This window comes from Sebastes fasciatus, chromosome 12 (genome assembly GCF_043250625.1).
Source record: "Sebastes fasciatus isolate fSebFas1 chromosome 12, fSebFas1.pri, whole genome shotgun sequence".
Taxonomy (NCBI): domain Eukaryota; kingdom Metazoa; phylum Chordata; class Actinopteri; order Perciformes; family Sebastidae; genus Sebastes; species Sebastes fasciatus.
Genome location: NC_133806.1, coordinates 8,843,123 through 8,869,571, shown reverse-complemented (window position 1 = coordinate 8,869,571; position 26,449 = coordinate 8,843,123). Strand labels below are relative to the sequence as shown.

At 41.4% G+C, this 26,449-nt stretch overlaps 1 protein-coding gene and 1 long non-coding RNA gene across 7 annotated transcripts in view; both read left to right on the top strand.

The window, feature by feature from the left end:
- sema6cb (semaphorin 6Cb) overlaps window positions 1-8,918 on the top strand; it is a 189,546-nt gene extending 180,628 nt beyond the window's left edge. For all 6 annotated transcript variants that reach the window (XM_074653012.1, XM_074653014.1, XM_074653013.1 and 3 more), the window contains one exon: window positions 4,097-8,918. In XM_074653012.1, the coding sequence (XP_074509113.1) occupies window positions 4,097-5,424 (1,328 nt within the window). In that variant the 3' untranslated portion in view covers window positions 5,425-8,918. The remainder of the gene's footprint in view (window positions 1-4,096) is intronic.
- A 3,115-nt stretch (window positions 8,919-12,033) lies between these two features.
- On the top strand, window positions 12,034-26,066 carry LOC141778633 (uncharacterized). Its single transcript, XR_012596114.1, has 4 exons — window positions 12,034-13,053; window positions 13,141-13,180; window positions 15,883-15,972; window positions 26,013-26,066. It is a non-coding gene; the product is annotated as an uncharacterized LOC141778633 (long non-coding RNA).
- Window positions 26,067-26,449: the final 383 nt, after the last annotated feature.

The following is a 26,449-nucleotide window of genomic DNA, read 5'->3' as shown; positions in this document are numbered from 1 at the left end:
ACAGCTGCCGCAGAGCACCAGGCTTCAAAACCCAGCAGAGTGACGGTCTGTCACTCACTCCATCACGTCTGTCTGCCTCTCTCCCCATCATCCTCCTCCTTCAAATCTGCTCCTCGCGCATACATTCACTCGTTCGCTCCATCTCTTTTTTTTTTTTTTTTTTTACTCTCTGGCTTTCATCTCCACGCTCTTCCTTTGCTCTTGCTCTCTTGTCTCTTGGATCTTTGAGTCCTCTCACATTCACTCCCCTCTTCATCGCCAGTTTGTCACCAAGGTTGAATTTCATCCCTTCATCTTCCTCTTCTTCTTTTTTTTTTTTTTTTCCCCTGGCTGTCACCATCCCTCTCTACCTTTCCCTCCCTTGCCTCCACTCATGCAGCCCATCTGTCTTTTTACCTTTTGGCAGACTTGGGTATCTCTATATTAAGCCTGCGCTGAGCCGAGACCATGTTGCGTTGACACAGAAATATAATTTGATAACGTAAGAGAGGAACACCGACTCTGAAGCTATGTAAACATCGAAGGGAAGTTGTGAAAGGAGCGTAAAGCGGCATTAATTATCGCCTCTACTTGAGGTGACGATTTCCCCTCCATAAACAGACTTGTTTAAAAAATGTTAACAAATATTTTTAAACCTCAGTCTTTAGCTTCCAGACGCTCGTGAAGCGTCGCAAAGAAGTCGGCGTGTACAGTTGGCCAGCACCTCCTGTGCGCCACCTAGCCGCTTGCCAGGCTGTCGCTATGATTCACAGGGTATTAATTTCACCGTGACCGGTGGCACCATATGTCCCACATACCCAGTGATTGAGTCATCCGGCCTGCGCATGAAACATGTTGTGACAGGTCGTCCTTAGGCTCTGGATTTGTTTACCTCAGCTGCGCGTTTCACCCCCTGCCGCGGCACTTGACTCATACCCCTCAACCAGGAGGAGCCCCTCAGTAGGCCTGTAGCCACAGCCAGGGAGGTCCAGAGGGAGCGGATGACTCACCGGTACCCGGGAGCCACGGGAGGTGACAGGAGGCAGAAACCACAGAGAGATGAGAGCAGCCTTTCACCACGCGTTACAAAAGCTGCACATCGGGACAGTGATCAGTTAGAACCACAAACTTAGACCCAACGACGAGCTGACTGGCGGCCTGTGTAATGAGTCCAAAAAAAAAAGTGTCTAAGATTAAAAAGAAGAAGTATTAACAGGCTCACTGCAGCATCACTTTTGATTGCCACCCCCACTGGGATGGCAATTATGATTTATGACTTTTTAATGTGGCCATAAGTCGAGGCAATCATAAGAATAAATGGCTAAAAATTGAGTATTTTTAATTGGAAGCTCTACTCAAAAGCGTTATTTTCAGAAAGATGATAGTGCACCACAGTATCTCCCTCTTTAGGGAAAATGGTAGCAAAGCACCGTTCTAAAAATGAATGTAGTGATACATGACGATGAGATAATAAGCCTTTACAAGCACATCTGCTCAAAAGTAATACGTCCAGATAATGAAGAGCAAAAAGAAGTCTCACAGTAACTTCATGACCTAAATAATAAACTCCTTTTAAAACTATTGACCAGAAACTGTGTACAAACAGATCTTGTTAAAACAAGAGATAAACCTTGTTTGACTCTAATTTTGCAGCGTCCTATCCCGCAATAATATTCTGTCAAAATTAAAGCTGTAATGACGACAGGAGGGAAATGACTTGTCTATTCCATATCCTGCATTGTGTAGTTACCATGATGCCAGGTGCCTTTTGAGGCTCAAGAAAATAAGTTAAGAAATCTAGCAAGTCTCTGATTAGATTTTTCCACCTCTGTAGGATCCCCTAACACTTGCCTCTAATCACATACACACAGTGAAGAAGACCCTTTTTGTCTCTTTTACCACACACTCATTACCTTTTAATAAAGTTCACCCAGGCCTCACGGTCTCAGGAGTTCATGTAGGAGGCTTTATTCACACCCTCCATTTGAGGCTCGTTATGGTTTAAAAACTTGCGATGCCAGTACCTGACGCCCACCCTGCGGTCCGTCAGCACAGTTCCCATTGTTAGCGCTGTTAGCACAGTTAGCTGCTAGCTGCCGGCTCAGTGACGTGTGTAGGCAGGCAATCCTGGCTGTAGCTGTTGCGGTAGTGGGCCAATCTAGCCCGTTCTCATTCCCAGGGTGTCAAATACCGACACTTTGTCACGATACCACCAAGGCACCCTTTCGCGGTGGTAGAAAACGTGCCAGGCTTTCCATTAATTAAGATGTACAATGTGGTGGATGGGTCCAACAAACACAAGGCTTTCATCCAGGAGACCACTGTTTGTGTCCCGTGCGTTACGTTTCACTTTACAATCAGCTGTTCGTTTGTGTACCGTCTTACAACTCTAGTTGTGCAACACTAAGCACGTTTTAACTGCGAACGAAAAGTGACATTGAGGGTTCTGACAAAGCGTCAGTATGTGACGAATTGGGATGAGAACGTGTTTGCCAATCGCACGTCACATTAAATCGAAGAACGTTTGAACAGTGATCGGCTGCGAGAAAACCATGCAAATAGTTATTTTTCTTTCTAGATTCTGGCACAAAATAGATTGATTGTAGGTATCGTTTGACTGGAGAAGTTTCAGTACTACTTGGTTTATTTCAGTTGATACCTTAAAGGTACCGATACTCAGCCCTACCAATACCAATGGAGGCTCCATTCCACCAAAATGAAATCCCTTTGTTAGTCTCAAAAGGACTGTAGAGGCATCAGTTTTGGAAGATTCAGGTCGCGCTCACAGCTTCATCACATAGCTATCACCTCTATGATGATACAGTACATACCTTGAAACGAAGCCTTTGCATACCATGTCAGTTTGGTTAAGTACCATCATTTTTACAGTTAATTGACCGAGCCAAAAACACATTCCCATTTGGTTATTTTATCTATAATCAGTATCTCAATTTACCAAACCAGACCAGGATATACTGTACATCTCTTCTGCATTATAAAATTATACACTATACCCTATCGCCCACATCATAACTCATTCAGCAACGAATATCAGGGAATTTATTCATCAGAATTTTCTGGAAAAAAAGAGCCTTCATTCTGTCAAGTCTGGGTCACTTAATCCAGAGAAAAGATTCAAATTAGCTCTAATGCAGACTTAATGATCTCCCTTGTACTCCTCCACCAATCATCATCATTCTGAACATCTCATAAACTATCATCAAGCCTGATTTAGACATCATCATTTTCCATTTCCATTCCTCAACGAAGCTTTCATTAGCTGTTGAGTTTAGCTTGTTTGGAACACCTGCATTTCCTCCCTCCTCTGTGCAGCTCAGCCGTCCCCCACCTCAGACTAATCAGTTTCACAGAAACTGTCATTAAGGGCAGAGAGAAGGGTCTGACACCGCAGATGGCGGCAACCTCTTGCAAATGAGCTCTGATTACGAAAAGGTGGCAGGTTTCACTCTTCTTATCGCCGTTGCCTTTCACGCCATTAGGCATACACAGTGCTAGGGTCACATCACCCAAGGACATTTACACGGTAGATTTACCTCGGCAAAGTAACCTTGTGTTTTTGGTGCACAGACTGTCCCCTCGGCTACGTTTCGAAAGAATTTGACAACCTCATTTGAGTCTGTGCTGGCAAAGGCGCCACACTCGCTGAGCTATTGGATAGACCTGTTATTCTTGGCTCGTTCATCATACCAGGTGCTCTCGCCCCTGATCCTCGCTTTGGAAAGCAGAGTCTGTGAAAATGACATCAGGTTCCTGCTGCTGTGCTCCCATCAATATTTAAAGCTCTAACTCATTTCAGAGTTGATTTCTCACTGACTGGGGAGCTCTTGGCCTCTGTCAGTCTGAGGGGAAAGCACAGGTCCTAGAAAGAAAGGCTGTATTGATCTAGTAACATTGGAGGGAAAGCAAGCCAAGAGCTTAGTTCAAACACCTCTCCCATGCTGTTTACCACATAGTGAAGCCCCTGTAAACACAACCTGTCTGCCCCAGCTGCTACTTGACCTATATTAGCTCTTGAAGATGTGTGTGTGTCTTTTTTTTTTTTCGTCTGGCTCAGTCAGAAACGCTCTAACTGAAGTACCTTTTTTCTGTTTTGAAGGTGTAAGGCGGCCGCCAGAGCTGGAGAAGACCAATCACAGTGTCCATTATACTCTCCTGATCGCTTGTGTTTTGGTGGCCTTCGTCCTTGGCGCCTTCCTCTCTGGCTTCCTGGTGTCCTGCTACTGTAACCACACGGGCCACAAGACCAAGAAGTTGTCGAAAGATCCTGAGGCCCCGATCCCACACGCCCTGTCCCTCCGCAGCCTGGCCAAGCTCAATGGCCTCCTGGACAGCCAGAGCAAGGACGACAAGATGGAGGTGTCATCTCCAAAGATCTACAACTCTTTCTTTGCCAACACTAAGGAGCATCATCCACCAAGGAGAAACGGCCATCACGCAATGACAATGGGAGACCTGGTCCACCCCCACCACCACCACCACCTCCACCACTCCTCAGAGCTGTCTGGTCTTCCTACACCAGACTCGACCCCAGAACTGCCCATCAAGAGCATGAAAGCCTTCAAGAACCAGTGGGAGAAGAACCAGAATTGTAACAACGCCAAGGAACCAAAGTCCCACAACACTGGCTCCAGACCCAGCTCAGCCCTGCTTCACCAGCAGGTCTTCCCGTACTCCCATTGCCTGTCCAATGGGCAGCCTTTAGTGGGAGGTCACCTCCATCCAGACGAACGCAAAATCCACAATGTTGAGCGTGTGCTATCTCAGCAACCTTACCCTGGTTACTCCCAGAAGGTGATGGAGGTAACCTCGCTGGATGAGCTCCTGAAGCACATCCACGAGGCAAGCAGCAGCAAGAACTGCCAGTTAATGAGCCCATCGGGTCTGATGGCCTGCGGTGGTGTAGGTCAGCTAGCGTTCGCAAACCGCATCCAACCTCAGATTCCTGAGACAGAATCAGCACCCTACTACAGCTCATCCACTTTACCTCGAGACAGCCTCACCCGACGCATGGATGTTCCTCCGGACATGCCCTCACATCACCAGTCCACCCTGGAGAGGAGGCACTCCTCCCAGAGGCACTCGCTGATTGCTGCAGCCACCAAGATGCCCAATGGAGTAGGAGGGGGAGGAGGAGGAATGATACCTCGCCAACACAGCTTCAGCCAACGAAACGGTGGGCCCCACCAGCCTCCTCCACTCCTGGCACGGATGAACTCGACAGGCAGCGCCTGCGAGGTTCACTACCCCCTCATCCCTAATGGGTACCTGACACGCCAGCACAGCTACAATGGAGAGCAGCAGGAGGTCCAACACAGGGGCGCTATCGTCCGCCGGGCCTCCTCTCTCAAACCAGACGTCCCTCCTAAGCCCCTGTTCATACCTGCCACGTCCCCTGTCAACCAACAGGGAAAGTTCAACTACTGAGGAGGTACACTCCTGGACTACAGAGGGAGTCTCCCTCATTGTGTCTTCTTTAAGGAACTTCCCTTTGAAGAAATGCAGTGGGTTCGAGGTTGCAGACCTTCACAAGAAAACCAATCGCGTGGCAGCCAGTGTCACTGTGGACGAAAGCCTCAACCAAACTTGTTTTTTCCCCTCTTCTTTTTGTCCAACGAATATCTTTGTACCATATTGGTATTGCTCAGCTACTTGCTTATTATAGAACCGCTGACTCAGGTGACGTGACGCCACCTCCTTATATTAGGCTGCCAATGTCCTCAGTGTGGATTTACAATGCAACTTAGTTTTTGGACGTGTTGATGTTGGAAGAACTTTACACATCAGTCATCTCGAAGACTTAAAAGCCGGAGGCTCCTGCGATGCTTAGATTCATGCTTTTGCTTAACCTTTTCTGATGTAGTGTTGGTAACCAGTCCCCACCCGCCCCACCCTCGAATGTGTTTATATTATGCATGTGTGTGTATATATATGTGTGTTTATATCCACACCGTATATGTATACATATACATATGCAGTATATGTAACCTGTGGTGAAAAGTCAGCAAAATCCCCTGAAAGTAGTTATGTCTTTGCCTTACTATACTCTTTCATCTTTGGGCATATCAAACGATCCCCCCACCCCCTAGGAATTATCTTGGGGACACCAAATCATTTACTTCATCGATACATTGTCAGTTGGCTAAAAACACTGAACCAAATTTGTTCGTGTTGATCAGAGAAAGGAGATTCAACTTCAACAAAGCAGCTATTCTCGTCTTTTCTCTCTTTTCATTTCCCATCCCAGCAGACATCAGGTCAGAAGTGACGTAATCGGGTCCATTTAAGTTCCCAGAGAATGTTTCTATAAGATTGGTGCTCCAAACATCTAGTGGGTCGAACATCCTCTGAAATGGAAATAAACAAAACTGAATAAATATTTTGGACCCAAAGAGGACAAGTCAAAAATGCCATGCCATCTGGCATTATGACCATAAAACATAGAACGGACTGCAGTTATTATAATTATTAACTTTGTGGCTATTGGTTGTAAATAAAGGAATAATTACTAGCCAAATTTTAACTGTATGTGTAAATGTGTGCCTTATTTAATAATAGTGTGTGACATGGGGGTAGGGGTAAATGCAAGGGGCTCAGATGGCTACTATGCTACAGTATATTGTAGGTGTTTCATTTTCTATGGTCGTCAGTATGTGTCATACAGTATCTATTGTATATTTGAAGAGTTTCATTCCAGAATGAGATATTTGTCACCTGTTCTAATTACTGCAAGAATGATTGTAACACTCACTAATGAATCATATGTTGTTATATCTTGAGTATATTGAGCCCTTTTTTTTTTTTTTTTTTTTTTTTACAAAGTAATATTTTACAAATTTATCATCTGTTATTTTGAAAATGATTAAACACCAGAAATATATATATATATATATTGGATGGATACAGTGTTTTGGAATGAAACCCTTCATTTCTCTTTTTGTTTTTTTAATCCCAGAAGTGTGAGCCTGCAGATTTCTTTTGGGAGAGTTTGGCAAAGCAAGTATACACAGCCTGAGACTGCAGACATTCAGGTTTGACTGCCTCCGTATTATGTCACTTTCCACTGGGGGTCACTTTCCCGATAGGTGCCATTGTTCACTCTTTGTTTTTCTTTTAGCAGTAGCATTAGCATCACTTTGGGTTTCTAAAGGAGCAGCTCACAGTTCCTCTTAAGTTATCTCTTACAGACCTGTAGCCATTGTAGAAGTCAATCGTAGAAGGCTGCCATGTTGATAAGACTATTAAATACTTAACAAATCTCCCTTTAAGGTACATTTTGAACAGATAAAGAAAAACGTGTGATTAATTTGCGAATTCATCACGATTAACTCTGAACAAACACACGATTAATCACGATTAAATATTTGAATCGACTGACAGCTCTTCTTTCTCTTGATCCGGTCTGTTTGTTATTGTGTCCAAGACCCGCTCAAGGAGAGGTCTCATTGTGAAATCTGAATACCCATATACTCTGGCTAAAGTAAATACGGGCAAAGACCTCATCCATATTGTCGAAATAATCCAAATATTCAGTCATGACGTTGAAAATCATTTAGATAACACTAAGCTACGCTTTCTGTACTCCAACACAACAAACTCTGCCCGGCCGGCACTTGCAGCATTTCCACCTTGGATGTATTCCACTACTCCACCGTTGTCTTCCGGCAACACGTCCCCTCGCCAGATTTCAGAATAAGACCTCTGCTTGAGCGAGACTCTTTCCATAATGTCAGACACTTATATTAACAATCTCAGTCTGTCATGGCAAAAACAAGCACTTTTAGTGGATGTAAATGATGGTGCCAGCTTGCCCCAATAGCACCGTATTGCAACACGCGAGCAGCTTCTTATTAGTCAGACACAAAAACATGGGAAAATAGGGTCCAGGTTGAAAATACCTAAGTTACCCTTTAATGTTAAAAAAAAATGTTTCTAGTTCTTATTCAGAAGAAATGGTTGCGAAAAAGAATCTGTTAAACTAGAGTGCTAAAAATCGGAGAATAGATCTATGTTGCTGGCATGAAACTGGACTTCTACAATGGCTACCGCTGTAGATTTTGACTTACCTGTGTCACCAGGTGTCAACTTCAACAACACAGGAAGCAAATAGACGGGAGTGGAGATTTAGGAAATATGTTGAAACGTGGAGAAGTGCAATGACCTCTGATCCGACGAGCTGCGATTGTCTCTTGGATCGAAACAGTGGTGGAACCGGTTACCAGGTGGCCACGCTGCCAAAACATCTGCCGAGCTTTTCCCTCAGGGAAGGTGATGCCAGTCGGCTCTGCCTCGGAAATATAACGGCTTCAAGACTCTCTCCGCTGTTGCACTTTTCAGCAGAGTCACTTTGGCCACGGTTGACTGGAACCGCGATCAATCCTGTGAAAACAGCACTATGCTATTTACTGTATCTGGTGTTTTATTGATCGAAATATCCCAGAGCTCATTTGACCCAATATAAAGTTTACTACTCATACTCCAACTCCAGTAAATGAAGGAAAAATACAGCCGACCACAACGTTTGTCGAAAGGAAAAAAAGGTTGATTTGGATATTAACGGGCAGCAGAGCGTTAAATAGCTTTCGAACAACAAATACAAAACATCCAACTTGATTTAAAGTTGTGACTTTAATGTTTCATAAGAGGAATTGTGGCAGCTACAGTGTTTGAGGAGTGGAAGTGTGTTGTTTTTTTATCTGCCGGTGACCGATTGTAGGGGAGAGGGAGCGGTCTCCCCTCTAATAGCTCTATCAGTATTTGATTTGGTGTAAATACATTCTATCTGGGCTGCGGTCTCATTGATTCAGTATTATGTTTTTTTTCTGTTTGATTTCCAGGCTTCGCCTCTTGAATTACTATGAATTTGGTCTCACGAAATACCATTGTATGTCTCTTATACTAGGAATAAAATGAAAATATGATGCAAGTGTCTCACTGGTGAATGTGTTAAAAGAATCAGATCACGATGGGTGATGCACGAAACACAACTGTGTAATGGACTGCAGTTCAATACAGTAGCCCCATACTAGCTTTCTGAGGATTATGTACAGATTCTTTTGGTCAGGTGTTGATTCAACTCTGTGATCCAGTGTTTGTGTCCTCCACCAAGGACGTTATGTCTTTGGGTCCACTTGTTTGTCTGTCTCAAAAACAATAGATTGGTGGAAAGTTTGGACCAAGTGATTTATTTCTTGATGCAGTTCCAGGAATTCTTTTGAAAAGGTATCTTAAAGGAATTCTCCAACATTTTTGGAAACACACTACTTTGCTGTCTCACCGGGGGCTGCATTAAAACATCAGTATTTATTCAATCTGTGTGTTTAGTACAGAGAGATCCAAGAAGTTTAGCCTACAGCTTGTACAGCGGGGGGGAAAGCAACTGCAGTCTTCACAGGTGGAAACAATGAGCCCGTTACAGCTTGGCACAGCAGCACGAGGTGAAGAAGACAGCACACAGATATACTCTGAACATACTTGGATAAGCCACGAAAAGGTGAGTTGTATGCTTTATTAGATGTATTCAAACAAATTGTTTCTCTTTTTAAAAAGGCTTTAAGTGAGTTTGTCAAAGTTCCTCCACAAAGAGCAGTACCATTCCCTTTCCCATAGTACAGAAAGCTTCCAGGACTGGTTCCCATACAGTGGAAGAGACAATCCTGTTCTGACCTAACCATTGATAAGCGGGAAAAAGACGTAATTTCCCAAAATGTTTATTCCTTTAACATTGGGTACATTTGTACCCTCCTGTACATCGCTCACAGCTTGAGAACTACCTTTGCAAAAGTACACCATAATCGAACGTCAACGTTTAGGAGACAGGCTGCATTTCTCACAATTTGAGGTTAATTTACAGGAAAGAACGAAATTAGGAGACATAAGAGACAGTGTTGAACATGGGTCACTTCAAATAGAATTATTACAATTAATTGCTAGAGTCTTTTAGTCGGTGCCTAGCAGGTCAGCTCAATATCCAATGCCAATTGTCAATTTGCCAATTCAACATTAAGAAGAATAGAGTTTCCAATGATATATGAATGATTAATAAATATTGGCTTTAAATAGAGTAGTTCTCGCAGAACTGTGAAACATAAAAAGGATTGGGGAGTTATTAGGGAGCCTGTATAATAACATGTGGAGAGGATTGAACAGCCTTGCTGGAGGTACACGCTCTGAGTGCTTTCCACTGTTGGACAGGTGTTTTTTTTTGTTTTGTCCGCCCACTATACATCCTGCAGCGAGTTGTCAAGGAAAGACACGTCATCCAGTAATTACCTGGCACATAATGTTCCTCCGGCACAGCACAGCACATGGTATGTAATAATGCAATCTGAACAACGTACGTGGACTGATAGAAAACTCCTCGTTCCCTCTATATTCGAGTACCTTGCTGAATAAATTGTTCATATCTGTTGTTTATTTATAACGGCAACAATGTGAAGGTGAGTATTCTGATGTAGAATTATTCAATGCATGAGAGAGATGGTAACGTGTCTCTGCATAGATGGGAGCTTCTAAAATGTTTGTGTGGAGAATACATGCAGTAGCGTTAAAACTTTGTTTGCTTGGAGGTTATACACCGCCTCATTACTGCAGGAACATGTCAGAATTTATCTAGGGTTAAAAAAGGTTCGACGGGGCTTCTGTGGAAATCAGACTGACTCAAAAGCATTTCAGTTGTTGGACAAAGTTTTGGTTAATTGGAAGATTCATGATTCAAATGTTTCATTCCACCGCAGAGCGAACTGTGGCGTTCTCACCGGTCTAAACAAACAAAGCTCGGCAGTGTTTACAAGAGTAAATCTGAATCGCATTGACTAATAGACTCCCCGCAGGCTATTGCATAAGAGATAATAAACAATCATGGTGTGAACGCACTCAACAGGTGGTTCAGCGTCGTGTTGAGAGACATTTTGTGCAGAGCTTATGTCTGCTGGAAACACTATCTGAGAACGTTTAGTTCAGGGTTAGACATTCTAACCACTAGATCAGTCTGACTAAGTATCACAAGACTTTAAAGGCTCAGTTTACACAAATAACAAACTCACTTAAAATAATGGACTTTTTTGTTTGCCCGGGTTTTGAGAATCTTTGACTATGTGTTTATTAGAAAGTAGATCAGATCATTTTTTTTCATACAGGGCGGGAGGGGAGGTGGATGGGTCCAAAAACGTAAAGCTTTCATCCAGGCGGCCCAGTCGCACAGTAAAGCCTGAAAGGGTGTCAGTGTCACGTTTTGTGTCGCCGAGACGTGAATGTTACACGGCTGCATGAAGGTGCAGTGTTTTGTAGTGACGGTTGTCACCTGATGATTGTCATGTGTTTTCCATACTAACGTTACGTTGTTTCCGTACGTGTCTTACTGAGTTTACGTACTTATTTTAAGCCCCACCATGACATTTTCCCTTAACCTAACTAAGTGGTTTTGTTGCCTAAACCTAAGTGAGGGACTTTGTTGCCTGCTGCTGGTACTGCACGTTCATACAGGCATGTAATATTCACGTCTCTGCAAGGCAAAAGGTAACACTGACATGCTGTCATCTGGTGGATAGGCGGGTCTATTTCACGCTTTGGTGTGATATCAGTTTGTTCGCTTCCCATGTGTTAAGTTTAATTTTCACTAACAAACTTAGACATTTTAACCATGATGGATCAACCATAAAGTGACGCCAAAGGGTCTGAAAAAGCGTCAGTATGTGACGAGTTGGGATGAGAATGTGTTGGATAAGGTGTTACATTACATTGTTACGTTATTGTTTTAACACAAACCATGATCTTTTTTTCTAACCTTAACCAAGTAGTTTTGTTGCCTAAACTTAACCAATCATTTCCCAACGTTAACCACGTTTCAGCAGGCGTGATATGAGGCTGATGTGAAGCATATTCATGAAACGTATTTTGGGGTTCAAAATCGTCGACATTCAACGAATCCCGTGGTTTACAGAAACTTACAATGCCTCCACTTTTTCTGGCAACTGAGTTGCATCACGAACAAAATTCCTTTTAACCCCCATTGTATTACAGAGTAGACAGAAATCTCAGATCTGGATGTTTAAAAAGATGAGCAGATATAACCAGAAGTACTTGCATGGCTACAGGTAAATGAGAAAAATATTCTGTAATTTCTGTTTGAAGTGACCCTTAACTGTAAGAAACTCATTTCAGGGAGATTTGCATTGAAACACTGCGAGAAAAGCACATATTTTCAATCAGCCTCATATTGTGTCTCCAGCTGTACTCTCCACAGGTTCCTCCAGTCTGAATGCAGAGTTTGTGCAGGTTGATTATAAATGTAATGGGCCTGCAGCAGCATCCAAACGGAGCCACCAGAGCAGCTTTACTGCCATTTCAAGGAAATTAGTGAGCCAGACTTTACTGTAATGTCCCTCAATTTGATGTCTTGTCCTCGCGTAAATGCATTACTGCTGAGGTGTTCTTGGATAAAACTATTCTGGCATTCAAGCAAAATTATGTTTTCCTCTTAATATATACAGTGAAAGGACTGTGATGGGTGGCGAGATTGACCTTTTAGCCGAAACAGTTCTCGTAATGAGGTGGTATCGATTAGTTTATGCAATTATCCTCCCCGCAGTCTATTAGATAATCATGTCTGTGTTTGTGTGTGTGTGCGCTCCCTGGCTGTGTATCACGAGGACGAGAGGTGACAGAGAGATGGAGGTGTTTGCTGCAGTTAGAGATTGAACCATGGCTGGATAATGGACAGCGATTAGCCACAGCATAATTATTGGATTCCAACAAAACGCCAGTCGATGGCCCGCAGTCCCACCGAGGTCTGCATGTTTCCATTCACATGACTGATGATGATGAATGACTGCTGTTGGAAATAAGCCTCCGCTGAAGTCATTATTTAACTCTTGTCAATAAGCCTGATCTCTGCACAAGGAAATGTCACCTCACCGGCGCGATGTTGCTTACGTAATTCTCCTAATTAAAGCACAAGCAAATTGTACTTTATATAGCTATATGTTCCATTCAACACATTCTGTTTATCGAGTTGCTCGCTGTTAACGTGACAGCTGCTTGCTGGTCTTGATTAAGGTAATTGTGAGTAAGGTTTGATAAAATCAAAAATGTATGCAACTCAGAAGAGATTTGTAATTTCTAATTTGAATCTTCAATTCTCAGTTGAGATTTATAACTCTTGCAGTCTTTCCATCTGCATCAGGTAAAAACACCTGTGTAGTAAATGATTCTTTTACTTTAGGAATTTATAGTTAAGGCAGCTTTTCAGCCACTAGGGGGTGCTGCTCCTCCTTTTCTCCTACTCGTTTTAAATCAAAACAAAAAAGGAATGACGCTAGCACTAGTTTGAATTCTTTAAAACAAATTGTATCCACTACTAGAGTGTAACGGAAACATTTTTGAGTCAGGTTTTTGGGTGAAAAACTGTTATGGTTTTAGTGTATCCTGTCCTTGTAATAGAGTGCTGCAGGGAAGACGTATTTTTGTAGGCCAAACAGGAAGTTAGCATCGCCCTGGTTTCCTCGACAAAAAGCCAATGGGATTTTTCCATTTTTGTTTGTTTGTTTTTTGGGGGGGTTTATTGCAGAAAATAAGTTCTGTGGCAAAAAAAAAAACTTTGTGATATTTACACGTTTTGTTCAGCAAGATAATCCTCAAAAATTAACACCACTTTTATGACTTTTTGAAGTGTGAATGCAATCGCCAGAAGTAAAAAGCTAACATTAGGCTATAAACAAACCACGGTGGCACGGGCGCGAGTATACACAATGAGGCTGTAAAGGCGGACGAGTCGGCGTGATGGTGTTTATAGTCTCATTTAGCCACTTGTTAGCAATCGCCTTTTTAAGACCCATAAAAGCTTCAAAATTCATGAGTGGCGTATACAGATGTATTTTATATCATGAAACAAAAAATTTAAATCTCTTCAGCTTGTGTTAACCACAGACCTTATTTCAGGCATCTAACTAAAAACCCATTCAAAAAAACAATAGTTCCGGATTTAGGACTCATTCCTGCAGAACTCTATAAACTCTTCCAATTTCTCGGTTTGCACGTCCTCGATTAATTTCCTTGCCTCCTCTCCTAACGTCACAGTCCCTCCCACCTGCAGATGCGAGGAGTCAACAGATGTTTAACGAAATGAGACATCCTCGCTTCAGACCCATCATTCTAAACAGACGTCAATTAAATATGACGTGTGGCACAGCTGCATCATCTGTCTTGTTAATAGCCTGCCGCTGTATTTTATGATCTCTGTCAGATGATCATAACAGTGTTCATGACAACTTATATATTTACTTAAAATTCAATTCACAAAGTGGCATAATGTGACAAGAATGTGGCACGCCTCTTTTATACGTCACAGGTGCTGAGAAAACGTCCGCAATGGATACACCTGTGCATCTTCGCTCATATCTCTCCTCTCTCCTCTCTCCTCTCTCCTCTCTCCTCGGAATGCATTTTAGGAATTGAGACATCCTTCAAGATGCAATGCTGAGATCGATTTCCAGGTCTGAGAATATAGGAACAGAAATGAGAAGAGTGGAATAAGTTCCCTTTCTCATTGCTAGACAGCTGGCAATGTGAATTCCTCCAATAAAAAAGTGGTGTGACTTCTCTTGAATATTTAATGAGCTTTCATTACAGTAAAATGTACGGCCCAAACTTTAGGTCAGTCAAATGGCAAGCCGTGCTACTGTAACTACTAGCCAACAGAGATGTTAGCCAACAGACTCAAATTCGGTAAAACAAAATAAGCACAAATAGAGTCCGAGGCGACAGAGTGTGATTGAACAGATTCAATTCAAATGTTTTTTTTAAGAGGCAGCACAATTGCATTCAGATAATTACGATAAGTCTTACGGGTCAAAAGTTCCCACGTTTTGACTACCAGTAGTTCAAATTTTTAATAAACTAGAATTACCACCTCACAGTTAATGCCTCCACTAACCAGTAAACAATAAGCCACATATATATACCCCTCTCTCCCCGTTTCCTGTCTAGCTCTTCACTGTCAAACTGTCCTATAAAGGTGAAAATGCCCCTCCCAAAAATCTTAAAAATAGAATTACCTCCTTGCGGTTGTATGCCTCTGCCAACAAGTCAAGTTTCAGTTTACATCCATGTCTGTCAAAATATCATCACTTCATCATTTTATCCTGTAAGACATTTGTGTGAAATTGTCATAATTGGGATATGAATTTTTGAGTTATGGGTAAAAATGGGTTTTGTGAGGTCACAGTGACCTTGACAACCAAAATCTAATCAGTTCATCCTCAGAATTTGTGCCAAATTTGAAGAAATTTGCTTAAGGTGTTCCTGTATTGTTTTCAAGAGAATTTGACAAATGTACGGTCAGAGTGACCTTGACCTTTGACCTTTGACCACCAAACTCTAATCCGTTGATCTTTGTGTCCAAGTGGACGTTTGTGCCGAATTTGAAGAAATTCCCTCCAGGTTTTCCTGAGATATCGTGTTCACAAGAATGGACCGTACGTATGTACATACAGAGGAACGGATGGACGTACAACCTGAAGACATAACGCCTCGGGCCACGGCTGTCGCTGGCACGGAGGCATAAAAAGTGGCAATTGTACTACTAGCTACAGCTAACACACTGTATGTAAAGCCATAGGCAGATATTCAGTATAATCTTAAAAGCACTAAAACAGAGCTGAACATAGTGTTTGTTTTTATGAACACCTGCTGGAACACCATGAATACATAATTACTAAAAACACACATTTCTCCAGTAAGTAAAGCATAGGGGATTTTTATATTGATATTGATTTGAAAACAAAGGGGGAAAATGCATTTGGCATTTATTGTTATATAAAGTAGGCAAAAGTCGTGATATGAAGATTTTATCCATCAAGAAGAAAACGGCTTTCATTCTTTTCCCAGGAGCTTCCTACATCGTCAGCTGAAATCTAGAAACGTTCTCGGTCTAGCCTGGAGCCATGTTCAAATCCCTGATTCAAGATTTCGCAACTTGTAAGTAAGGCTGACATGTTTACCTCTTTTGTTTCTATGTTTTGTTTTAGTGAAAATGAACATGGTGAAATTCCCCCCCGAGACATTTTTCTACAAAATATTTTGATCTGTAATCCAATTATTGGTTTTGACCTCTCGTGCACTTTAAGATGTCCAGAAAAAAAAAAAGAAAACACGGTAAGAAAATATCATGTTGTGATTGACGGGGTAAAAACATTTTCCAATTACAGTACACGGTCCCCTACCTCCTGTAATCTGTCTGACTGGTGACTCTGTGGATTTTTTACCCCTGTAAATGGGTTTTTGTGTTGTCAGCCGTTCCAGCGTGACCTCCTGCACTTTCGCCATAACCCCTCGGCCTTCCAAAAAAAATACATCTACAGTGGAATCATGGTATGCACCTCAAAATGACTTTCTATTCCCAACGTCTGTAGCCTGGCAGCAGCACGCTGACAGCTGGCATCACAATTCATTATGTCTCTGCCGGAAAAGGCTGCAAAGGGCCAGAGAGAAGCTCGCACCATATTTCACTATCGAGACCCGTCAGTGAAATAATCACCGGCACTGACAGGTTGCCAGGCAGTTATTTTTATTTTTTTTTATTTTACTCTCTTCTATAAAACAGGCAGATGTTTGGAAAACACTAATCCTGGTTTCAGGACACGTGTAGCCTCCAGCTCCTTGTCCCTAAACTTGAAGTCACGCTCCTGCCCTCCGTCAGCATTTCGTGGGTTTTTCCAAGGCCCCTCTTCTTATTCTCTCATTCATCACTGTCACCAGCTTCAAAGTAAAAAATTCTTACAGTCCCTTTCACCATCCAGCAAAATGTAGAGGCTGAGCTGAACCCAGAACAAGCATGTAGCATTCCCTAATGTAGCTGTGTATTTCAAGTTTTTATTTATTATTTTATTGGGACAGTTGGGTTACAGTGATTTAAAGCTTATTTCACTGGACAGAAAAAAAATACTTCATTTAACAGGTCCACAAATTTCATGGTAATTAGGTGAGCAAGTAACCTATTTGAAATTTCTTTAGAATTACTGCCAAATTACCCCAATATTTACCTCAAAATATATCCAAAATTACTTTATTATAAACATTATTTAATAATTATATGCTAAAATAGCATATAAGCGTTAAAATAGGGCGCTTAGGCTTGAGAAGTGGCTGTGCGCTGCTCTTCATTGGAGGTGGAAAACCAAAACTGATAGAAGACACCTCTGATCAGACACAAATCTCACCATTGTGTTACTTATTGTGTAAACAAATGTAATGTAATGATTCAGGGAGTTTTTTAAGAAATTTCAAAGAAGTTATTTGCTAATTATTATTTATTTATCAGCAGACATGGAAATTAAGCATATCAATTAACTTTGTATTCTTTTCCTGGGAAATGTATTAAAGAAATCACCAGCTATTGGGAAATAGCGGAATATAATTATTAAATAATGTTTAGAATAAAGTAATTTTCAATAGATTTTGAGGTAAATATTGGGGTAATTTGGCAGTAATTCCAAAGAAATTTCAAATAGGCTACTTGTTAATTATCACCTAATTACCATGAAATTTGCAGACCTGTAAAATGAAGTGCTACCGAAAATAGATGAAAGGTTTAAAATGTACAGCTATGGACAACTGTTTTATTACTAATCAAAAGGGTTTTCAGTATGTGGTGTTCATGTGGGATGAAGATAGTGATGCATGAACACTTCACAGTTTTAAAGCGGCAGTAGGCAGAATATTTTTGGCATCATTGGGCAAAAATTCCATAAGAACCTTTCGTAATGCAAGTGTCCTGAGAGAAAACTAGGCTTCAGCACCTCCTCATGGCTCTGTTTTCAGGCTTTAAAAAATCTAGCCCGTGATGAGAGACTTTGGCCAATCACAGGTCATTTCAGGGAGAGAGCGTTCCTATTGGCTGTTCAATCTAACGAAGGCAGCTGTCAATCATTCACAAACTCCAATCAAATGGTCAAACTAGGCAGCTCTGATCAAATATGAATCAATATTCTGCTACTGTATAATGCCTATTTCTCACGTAAAATGTTTTCAGAAACATCTTGTAGTGTTCTATTTAGCTGTAAAATTAGAAAGTTTGCTCCGGCTGGTGGGCGGTGCTTGTTGGTATTTCCTCAGCTGATCTCACAAACCTCCACAAAAATTTCTTGGCAAAACATCCGATAGCTGTTGAGATAAAATGTCAGGCCGATCCAAGTGTGTCTCTGAGGACTGTCAGCTTTGTCAAATCATCCGACACGTCATCTCGGATCAGAGGACAGTTTCTGTCTGTTTAATTTGATCTTTTAACTGAAGTCTTTGGTGGGCTACCTCAGTGCTCTGGGCCTTCTCAGGATCATATGCAAAGGCTGCATTCCCGCTCACCCCCAAGACTCGATTGAAAAGATCTGAGAAAGTGTCTCATTAAAGCGGGCATTAATTTGAGCTTGTTAAACACCCCGGCACGACTTTCATCTCATTTTGTGACAGAAACATCTTGCTGAAGTTGACAGTAAAGGAAGTTTTCAGTTTAAAGTCGGCAGCTGGATCTCTCCCTGTCAGGATGGATTGTGAAAGCGGGGTGAAAGAGTCGGGCAGAACTTTTCAGAAGTCCCTTTTTCTAATTAACTTTCCGAGGCTTTGAAGCACCGCGTGTGAAGTGTGTGTCCACGTCTTGAGAGAAGGAGGAGGGGTATTAAGATGTCTACAGTTGCCCTGTAAGATGGGTCATCATGGTGTCTTTCACCAAGGTTGCATGTCCCGGGGTCATTGTGGTTAGTATCAGTAGTCAAATGTAAATTTTATTAACTCGTTCCATCAAGGTAGTAACTGATTGTAATCAGTTTGTTAGTTAGTTAGTTAGTTAGTAACTAATTGAATATTTTTCCCAATAAAAATAAACCAAAATTATGCAAAAGCATATTTTTCCAAACTAAGTGTTGTAGTACAACTATGAGGAGACCATTGATGTGTGAAGTAGTTTTGGTGGTACTACTCTGTATAATACTGAAGTTATTGAATATTTTTATAACATCTCTTTTCGGCGTTGCACTTTGTAGACGGTCCCTGACAACTCGTCTCACAGCCGGCTGCGCATAGAGACCAATGTTATGTGTCCAGCTCGGAGGACGGCTCGTTGTGATTACAATGAAGTTGTAGCTCGTTGTCTACCTTACTACGGTTAGAAAGAGCTGTTGTTTGTGTTTTACCAATGTTTCGGTTATGAGTTATTTATCCGGGAAGTTTGAATCTGTCAATATCTTTCCAACTTTACCTAAGTCAATAACTTGACTGTCAGGAATGATTGAAGGAAGTGCTCTCAAGTTACTAACTTGAGGGAACGAGTAAATAAAAATTTCACCAGGGGGCCTACGGGGGCTCCGTACAAAAGTACTGTACTTAAAGTAGAAATTTGAGGTACTTTGCCTTCTCTGTACTTTACAATTCAGAGGGAAATAATTATTTGCCAGGTAAAAAATATGGTGCATTGTTATGAATTTAACTACCAAAGTATATGAAATAGTTACAATTAGCTCACCTTGACCAGATACAACAGTAAAATACTACACAATAATCATCAAAATAATAATGAAATAATCTAATGCACAATAGGGACTATTTATCTGCATTAGACACTTTAATTTCTGACACCTCGGACCTGCATGAATTGACTTTGAGGCAGCAACATTGACATATTATCACCTTACAAAGTTGATATGGCCGACGTGTTAGCAAACAGTGGCTTATTTACACGCCGAGCACACACAGCAACATTAGCATTCATTTGGAGTTGTGTTTTTGGCCACCTGACGAATATAAATAGCCTGATAATCAGACTGAATTACCATTTTGTCTTACTGCAGTCTAACATTGTCTTCATGTTACTGCACGAGTTGTGTGAGAGTTTGTAAACAGATGTTTTGATACAGTTTTGCTGTTGTTAAACTTGGCCTCCCATTAAGTTTATTTCATCGGATCGTTTTCGGATTCTCAGTTCACCGTGGAGGCATGCGAGAAAGACAACGTTTTTGTTCAAGAATTCAAGGTAACACGGGATGAGTAATTGATATACAAATTGTAATTTTTTGGGTGAAGTGTTCCTTTAACACCCTCTTTAAGCCATGATTGGCTTGAAGCTGTGTGGAGGTGAGGGTGTAAACAGGGTAGGAACTTGTCTCTTGTTTTTTTCCTTTGTTACACGACTATTTCTGGCACTTTTTGCTTGTACATCCGAGTGCAGCATTATGAATGCCTTCCAGGAGAGACTGTCTGAAAATGTGCGCCGTTATCACCATATTCAGCGATTATCAAATCTCCCACTGGAGCAGCGGAGCTCTGTGGCACAGAAGGAATAAGATGTATCAGGCTTTGGAAACACAGACAGTATACCTGCTAGTAGGATACATTCATTATTGGCTTGGGTGTTTTCTTAGGATTCGTTGACAAATTATTAAGAATATTAAACAGTTAAAATGTTCATGTTTAAAAGTCAGTCCCTGTCCTAAACTAACTGTCATACTGCATGCTGTCCAATATTTGCATCATGCTGTCATGATACTGAAATCTGTCCAATCAGGCCAGTTTCCAGTGTTTGAACTGAAAAGTATCCATTCAGCAGGTTTACTTCTTTTAATTAGAGAAGTGGCGGCTGTCGGAAAGTCAGGGTCGACCATTGTGAGGGCTTTGCTTTCAAATTCATCCAACCTCTTTTAATTAAAACAAACTTTCTTGCAAACATCGAGCCAAAGTACAGTTGAAAACAAACTCTTGTACTTCAATAGAGCCCATATGAAGGGTCCGGGGACACATACTGGTCAAACAGAACTTCAGGTTAAGATCTCAAGTATTTGCAAAAATATCTCACTTATGTCACGCTGAATTTCAGGAAATATAAAATTATGCAGAAGACCAACACCAGCGTACTACAAAATTACATTCCCATATAACTAAACTGCATTCTCAATTACATTTTGAGGGAAACGTTATTTCGCCGGGATTACAGTCGCAGTTTTAAAAACGTGCTTAAAGGGATAGATCAGGTGTTTTAAAGTGGGGTTGTATGAGGTACTCATCCATAGTAGGTGTATTACTTACAGTAGATGATGTTCGGCGTTCCTCCAGCATGGAGAAACAGACAGGAGTACAGACACCGGAGCAAAGCAATAAAGTACTGTGGACAGGCACAGCAGGAAAATGTCTTTTAGCCACCTAAAAGAAAGGCTTACCTGGAAAAAAAACAACAATAACTGTTTATGTGTACAATATATTTACATTTATTATATTTACACTATATTTGCATGAGGCCCGGTGATCGACTAATGTTAGGCTAACTGTTGAACCCCGACCAATTATAGCGTGCACGTTGTAAATCAGATGACAGAAGGGAAAAAGTATTGGTTGTCTTCCACTATGACACACAACACAAGAATGTCTTTAACATCTGTCCACTATTGGGCTAATATCTGATCCCAGCATTAGTCTGACATCTATAACATTCTAATGTAGAAAATGTACAGAGTAATGATATAATTACAAAGTGGAATTTGAACCATTAGGATAGCAACAAGATGTGAACAACACAAATTGCTATTCATGATCTGCCAATTTAAAAGGGCTCATTTAAGCTTGTACAAATACACAGACGGTATATTAAAGGACCACAATTTGATCCCTTTTAATTTTGCTTGTTCAGCTCCGTAAGTGTGAGGGCTAAATAAGGATTTGCAAGCTTTGAAACACATTTAGGAGGTGGTCCTAATATCCACATGGAAATACAACCAGTGAAAACTGCTTAGATTGCCCACATACTCTTTATCAGTCAGATACAAAATAAAATAGTGGAGGAAGTATGGTTATTTTACAAGCCAAGAAAAGATTCAGCAACTCACTCTCTCCTGCAAAAAAAAAACATAACTCTCACTCCACTGTGTCTGTGCTGTTTATTTTAACTGTAAGCCCGCGTTGGCAGCTCGCCCGGAGGGTTTGGGGAGGACTTGTAGGCCACAAACCGCAGCACATTTGGAGGCTTTTAAATGCTCCATAAACACTGGTGGAGAAAACTCACGGAGCTGCAGCACACAGTGACAAGACGTCCGTCCGCTGCCTCCCCCGACCCCCCCACTGAGCAAAATACCGACTCCTTTTTCCCGAAAATGGCTTCAGTGAAAACTATTACATTTCTCAATCTGATACGCCTTTGCTGCCTTTTCATAAGCATTTCCATGAAAGAGCCTTTTATGCTGAGGCGAACGAGAGGAGAAATTACAGTTGTTATACGATGGCTGGGCTGCCAGGAACATCACAGGGCTCTGTCCTTCTTATGAAACCCTTCCTAACTGATCTAATGGCGCAGACCGAGCCAGAACCGATAAACGGTTAAAAAAAACTTCTGGCTATGGAGTCTCAGAAGTAGCTGATTAAAGCTCTGCTTGTTAGTTTAGTCAGTTGTTTTACTGAGTCATACTGGAGCTCATGCATTGATTCTCAGTTGACCTACATATCAGTCTGGCAGATTCTGCCCTCTGTCTTACCTCCATACAGCAGTCAGTGACACTAACATTGGTTTACCGCATCTTTTTCAGCACATTTTATAGAGGATCTTGAGGCCGGCTCAACAAGGAGCCGTCTTTGCGGTGTTTGGCTCGGCAGGCTTTATCCTCTTTAGCCCCTTTCCCACCGGACGAAAAAACCACCGACAGGCACTAACATCTGGCTTTTGTCTTCAGTGGGAAAGGTTACAATCGACATTCATTCCCGGGACAAATGACTCTGCGGTAGTCACAGGTATTTATTGGCTCCAGCTCTGAGCCAGCACCCAGATGGACACACTAATATCCAGCCCAGTCACACAGCAGTTCGTGAAATTGTTACGAAATTGTATGTATTGATTCGTGTACATAGACACAAAGTTTCAAAAATCTTTCGTGATGGTCAGTACGAAATCAATTCGTATGTATTTCACGTAATTGTGAACCGGGAAGTATAGAGAGCGGTGAACACCACACAGGGTAGAAGTCTGGGTGGATGGGTGGGTGAAAAAACACAAGGACTTATGCACAGGAGGTGTTTGTGCCTCGTGTGAAACCACAAGTCAAAATTGATTTATTTGGCACGCAACTTCCGTACTTAAGTTTCAGCAAATCCGGTGTTATTTAAACCCAAACCATGATCTTTTCCTAAACCTAGTAGTTTTGTTGCCTAACCATAACCAAGTCGATCTAATCCTAAACCAACTAAGTAGTTTTATTTTGAAAAGACCGGAGCGGAAATGGACACGTGCGTTGATTGAGTGAGATTGATTGGTCCAGTCACTGGCTGGTTAGACACAAACGCATTACTTGAAGACTGACAAGAAGACTTTTTGTGTGAGATGTGACACTCGTGACATCACAAGAATCCAGCTGCCTTGCAAGATAGGTATTTGTCTGCTTTAGGGTTGAAACCCTTTGTTATAGCAAAATGTACGTTGCACCTGTTATGTGATTTTTATCACTTTTTCCCCCCATGATTATGTTTTTGTGTTCTTTGTCTGTGTATTTTGTGTAGATGGTAAATGGATTTGCATTTATATAACGCATTTCTAGTCGTCCGACCACTCAAAGCGCTTTACATTGCATGTCAGCATTCACACATTCACACACACATTCATACACTGATGACTGAGGCTGCTATGCAAGGTGCCAACATGCCCATCAGGATCTAATCTAAATACTCATTCACACACCGATGGCACAGCCTTCGAGAGCTATGTGGCGTTAAGTATCTTGCTCAAGGACACATGTGACATCCAGTCAGAAGCCGATGCTTCTTTCTAAACCAGGTCTCACTATAAAGTCACAGAGAAATGGCAGTAAGAGCCTCTTTATTTTCTGTGATGGGATGTATCTCTGAGTGAAACTCCAAATGAAACATTAAAGTTATGAGAGGGATTCAAATCAAATCCTTCAGATTTGAACCCTGATTCGTGGGCGTTGACTTGTGAATATGGAGCTGTAGAGGACTGTTGGCCTCCACCCACACCTCCGTCACCTGATCTATTACATTTATGTGTGGAGGATGAGGGAGAAATTGCTAAATTACACCTCAACTACATTCTTTGGAAATGTACACAAAGTTTTTGCTGACTCATGTCCAAACACACACCCCCAACCCATGATATCTCTCTGCTATAGCTACTATGACCACGAGCTAACTGTCAAATGAGATTGTATGTGATATATGATGGGGTTAGCTTGTCATCCCCAAAGAACATTGGATTGGACACATTTATGTATGTGCCCTTGAGTGCAGAGTGGTTGAACAGAAGAGGAATTCTGATCAAACTGGTCTCAGTATTATTTTTAGTCACGCTAGCAGCGTGGCTTTAGGGACGGCAATGTTGGTCTGTTGGCCGAGACGGAAATGTTTGCATGTGCAAAACTAATGACATCCCCATCAGCCTCAGCTGTACTTTGTGTGTCTTGAAAGGCCCCATACAAATAAACTTGCCTTGCCTTTAGTGCTAATTAGCAAATGTTCCCATGTTAGCTCAAAGCACCACTGGACCTAAATACAGCCTTACAAAGCTTCATCTAGTATGTCTGTAGACTCTTGTTTTCACATATACTGGGTATATCAACCCGCTCTCATTCCCAACTCTTCACATACGGACGCTTGGTGGACTTTTTAACGCACTGGGTACCCCTGGGCGTCGCTTAGGTTTAGCCAACACAACTAGTTGGTTAGGTTTAGTAAAATATATGCATATGTATATGTATAAGTATGTTTCTTATGTAACTTAAGTTATGAACACAAGTTAAGTAAGTAAGTTAAACCTGCAGTAGGCAGAAAGTTATTTGCATTTTGGGTTTCTACTAGAACACATTTGCATGCTTTAAAGTGGCAGTAGGCAGTATATTTTTGGCATCATTGTGCAAAACTTCCATAATAACCTTTCAGCATATTATAATTCAAGTGTTCTGAGAGAAAACTAGACTCCTGCACCTCCTCATGGCTCTGTTTTCAGGCTTTAAAAAATCTAACCGTTTTATAAAAATAACTTTTATTAACCATATTTTCTGCTTTAACTTACGTACGTAATTTAAAATAAGTCAACGTTGAGTTTTGGTTTCACATATGGGTCACTAACAACAGCCTCCTGGTTGAAAGTCCTGTGTTTGTTTGACCCATCCATACCGACCTCCTTCCTACGTGGATGGAGTGAATGGACGGCCACAGCAGTCACTCTGAGCGTCTAATATTGCCACGGATGGATTTACGAAAGCCTGCTGCGTCTCATACAGACACTCAAGGGCGCTTTGTGCGTCTGTGACAAAGCGGCCTAGGAATGAGACCGGGCTGCGTATATAGGAAACATAACTGAACAATAAACACAGGGACACAGGATTAGACTTACTTCAAATAGATTCTTTATTCCATTGTGTCTTTTAGGGTTAATTCCAATCCCAGTAAAGCAGCCTGGTAAAATATGTTGTTAAAGTAACAATCTGCTTCTTACTATGAGCTGTGGGGTCATACAAACATTTTAGTATTGGTTATTTCACATGACAGATTTTCTATATTTGTCTTTTACTCTGAGCTCTTCCTACTGGTGGTGGGATTCAAAGGTGAAAAAGGTGTATATAATGCATCTCTGTGCACCAAAAAGGATTTTTAGCAACAATGCCTTTGGATGTTTTAAATCTCTGAATGCTGATTGTTGCACATTTAGTGATGATTATTTAATGTTGTGGAGAAATACTTAAAATGTTTCCAGTGACTTTAAGAAAAGAAATGAATAACCACACAGTGTTTTCATAGTCTGTGGTGTACCCTGCCTTTGCCCAATGTCAGCTGGGATCGACTCCAGCCCCCCCACGACCCTGAATAGGATAAGCGGTTACAGATGGAGGATGGATGGATGGATGGATGGATGGACAGTGTTTTCATACCTTGATAACAACATTTCATTTTCACATATTGGATATATCGCAAGGATGTTAAGTCTTTTCTTTTCAGTGTCTTCAAATCTGTGTCTCTTCAAAAAGTGTCATTTATTTTTAAAGGTAGTAAGAAGAGGAGAGGTCAGCAGAAGACCCTGCCAATGCTTCACTACCGGTATGTTACATTTGCTACTGTTCAGCTGTTTTAGAGTTGCTTCACTTTGTGTTACTTTGTCTAAAGTCACACTGCCCATCTGATGGCGTTGAGGCCCATATCCACATTATGTTGTTTTCTGTGTCTGATATATGGCTAGTGAAAGTGTGCAGTACTTGGAAGTGTGTTAGAAATAAATAAAAAATAACAATACAACAGAAAAAGAAGAAATACTAAAAGATTTAGTCAACAATTTATAAATTTCTACAAAGTTTCTGAATAGATCCGTCTGATGAACGGCTCTTAAAAAAAATAAAATAAAGGAAAAACAATCCATAGAATTATTGACATATAAAATTGTCATATGAAGAGTAAAAACCTTGAACATAATCTTACAATTCAGCAT